This window comes from Acanthisitta chloris, unplaced genomic scaffold (genome assembly GCF_000695815.1).
Source record: "Acanthisitta chloris isolate BGI_N310 unplaced genomic scaffold, ASM69581v1 scaffold8959, whole genome shotgun sequence".
NCBI classification, from domain to species: domain Eukaryota; kingdom Metazoa; phylum Chordata; class Aves; order Passeriformes; family Acanthisittidae; genus Acanthisitta; species Acanthisitta chloris.
In genome coordinates, this window is record NW_008693037.1 from 5892 (window position 1) to 8248 (window position 2357).

A 2357-nucleotide genomic window follows, 5' to 3' on the forward strand; every position below is an offset into this window, starting at 1 on the left:
ATTCTGTGAACCTTGATGGCTAAGTGTATCTCGCAAATGAAATCCTGAGCCTGAAAAATTCCAAGATACACTGATTCTTTGAAAATAGAGAAATCACTTATACTGACATTGCAACTTCAGGATAGAGTTACAAATTATCACCACACCATTTTTTAAGTGTCTGTATGCAAACATGATCACAAAAAGGCTTTTTTTTAAAAGTTTAGCCCTTTCTTCACATGAAAACACAGAATTTTTCTGTTTTCCAAGAACAATTGCTGCAGATTTTCAATAAACGTGGAAATATTAGAGAATATTAGTTCAACTAAACCTTCTAAGTCGACTGGAGAGCAACCAACCATTTTACAGCCCTTGCTGTGTGCCTTTGCAGGTATTCTAGAAATCCGAACAGTGGCAGTTGGAATAGTGGCAATCAAAGGAGTGGAAAGTGAATACTTTCTGGCAATGAACAAGTCAGGAAGACTCTATGGAAAGGTATGGATGCAAACTTCTCTTATGTGTACAATCGCCCTGTACAACTGTAAAGATACATATTTTTAGATGGAGCATCTGTATGTTTTTTTATAAAACAGATTCCTAACAAAGTAAAATGTATCCTGTACTTATCCCACACATCCCATACTAGACTTTTATGCCCATTTAATAAATTCAGTTATTAGAGCTTATTTACTTCTTCCCTAATCTAAGCAGTTAAAAAGACACTTCTCTGACCCTGTTTTATTGTTTACTCTCACAGAAAGTATGCAACGAGGACTGCAACTTCATAGAACTGATTGAAGAAAACCATTACAACACATATGCTTCTGCAAAATGGACACACAAAGGAAAGGAGATGTTTGTTACACTAAACCACAAAGGGGTTCCCATGAAAGGTAAAAAAACAAAGAAAGAACATAGAGCATCCCACTTTCTTCCTCTGGCAATATCCTAATCACAAACGATCTATAAAGAACTAGTTCCAGCAGGAAGATTAATTTTAAGAAGACTATTTGACGAGATACCAAGAGAGGCTGGAATACTACTGAGAAACTGAACAAGCTGGACTTGCGCATTTATGTTTATTTTTAAGAGACTACATGAAAAAGATTTGAAAATATACACAAAACCAGATTTACTAACTAAAAGTTGTAAAAAATTCTAAAGAGTTGTACAATCATTATCTTAGTCATTGTAACTGGGTAGTTTCTTAAATTAATTTACCCTGAAGAATAAGTCATTACTTGATTATCTGATAATATTTTATTTAAAAACCTATCTGCTTCTTAAATATGGCTGCTATAATAATAATAAGCAGATGATAATGTTGTGTAAAATATGTCAGACTTTAAGGCTGCTGGAATGAGTTGTCAGATTATCAAGTCAATAGAAAATGTGGAGGCTGAGCAGTATTTTAAATACTTCCCCCAAGAAACTGATATCCTATACATAAACTATATGATCAGAAAAAAAAATATAATCTTGTAAATGTTTATTGTTGTACTCAGATAAAAGAGTTAGTTTGGAAAAATTAAGTTTACTCTAACACAAAATGTTCCTATCTATTAATGAAACAAATACCTAATGCTGCTCTAAAAGATGTTTCAAATAGTGTATGTAAAATAAGAATAGGAATAAATAATGTACTTCATCTCACTTTTCACAAATTAACATTTTATATAACGATGAAGCAAAAATTCAGACATATTAAGGTTTTTTATGTAACATATCCTATCTTTTGTATAATTCCTGTTAGGGCATACAGCTTTCAATATTGTTTTTCCATCCTTATACATGCTTCTTCTGTTGTTACAGCATTAAACTTTATTTTAAGTTGTATTTGAACTTTATTGTTTTAAGTTATTTAAATGTTATTTATAAAAAAAGATACTTATTAAGCTGCATCTGTTTCATATGCTTTTAATTCTAAAGGAATAACAAAATGGTCTGGCTGAGATGCATGAATTTTTTTCTGTGACCAGACACAAAGACTAGTACACAACCCTCCTGCCAACATACATTGGATGGCAGACAAAAATGACAGCCTGCAGCAAATCACACAATGGACATCTCACAGGAAACAATGCAAAAATTTTTTACATCTTTGCCACATACTCTTGCTAATTGAATTACTGCCATGCTCAGAGTTATACCAGGTAAAGGAAAGTTATGGTTCCAGCAGGTACTGGAGATAATCCCCAAATGGTAGAACCTATAGTCACAGACACAGAAATATGTATGAGCCTGTATGACTAGTCTGAAACTTCAGCTAAAATCAGTGTGACCTCGATGAGGAAAAGGCATCTTAATTTTCTATTAAAGTGTTCAGCTAAGCCAACATGACTAATGCATTATATCATTTCATTCTGTTCAGTTTCCCT

At 32.8% G+C, this 2357-nt stretch overlaps 1 protein-coding gene across 1 annotated transcript; it reads left to right on the forward strand.

Moving 5' to 3' along the window:
* Nucleotides 1–370: 370 nt before the first annotated feature.
* Nucleotides 371–931, forward strand: LOC103810035 (fibroblast growth factor 7-like; the record flags this gene model as incomplete). The annotated part of the gene is made up of 2 exons (XM_009082917.1): nucleotides 371–474; nucleotides 737–931. Coding segments are annotated over 2 exons (299 nt in total), but the record flags the coding sequence as incomplete, so codon positions are not given.
* Nucleotides 932–2357: the final 1426 nt, after the last annotated feature.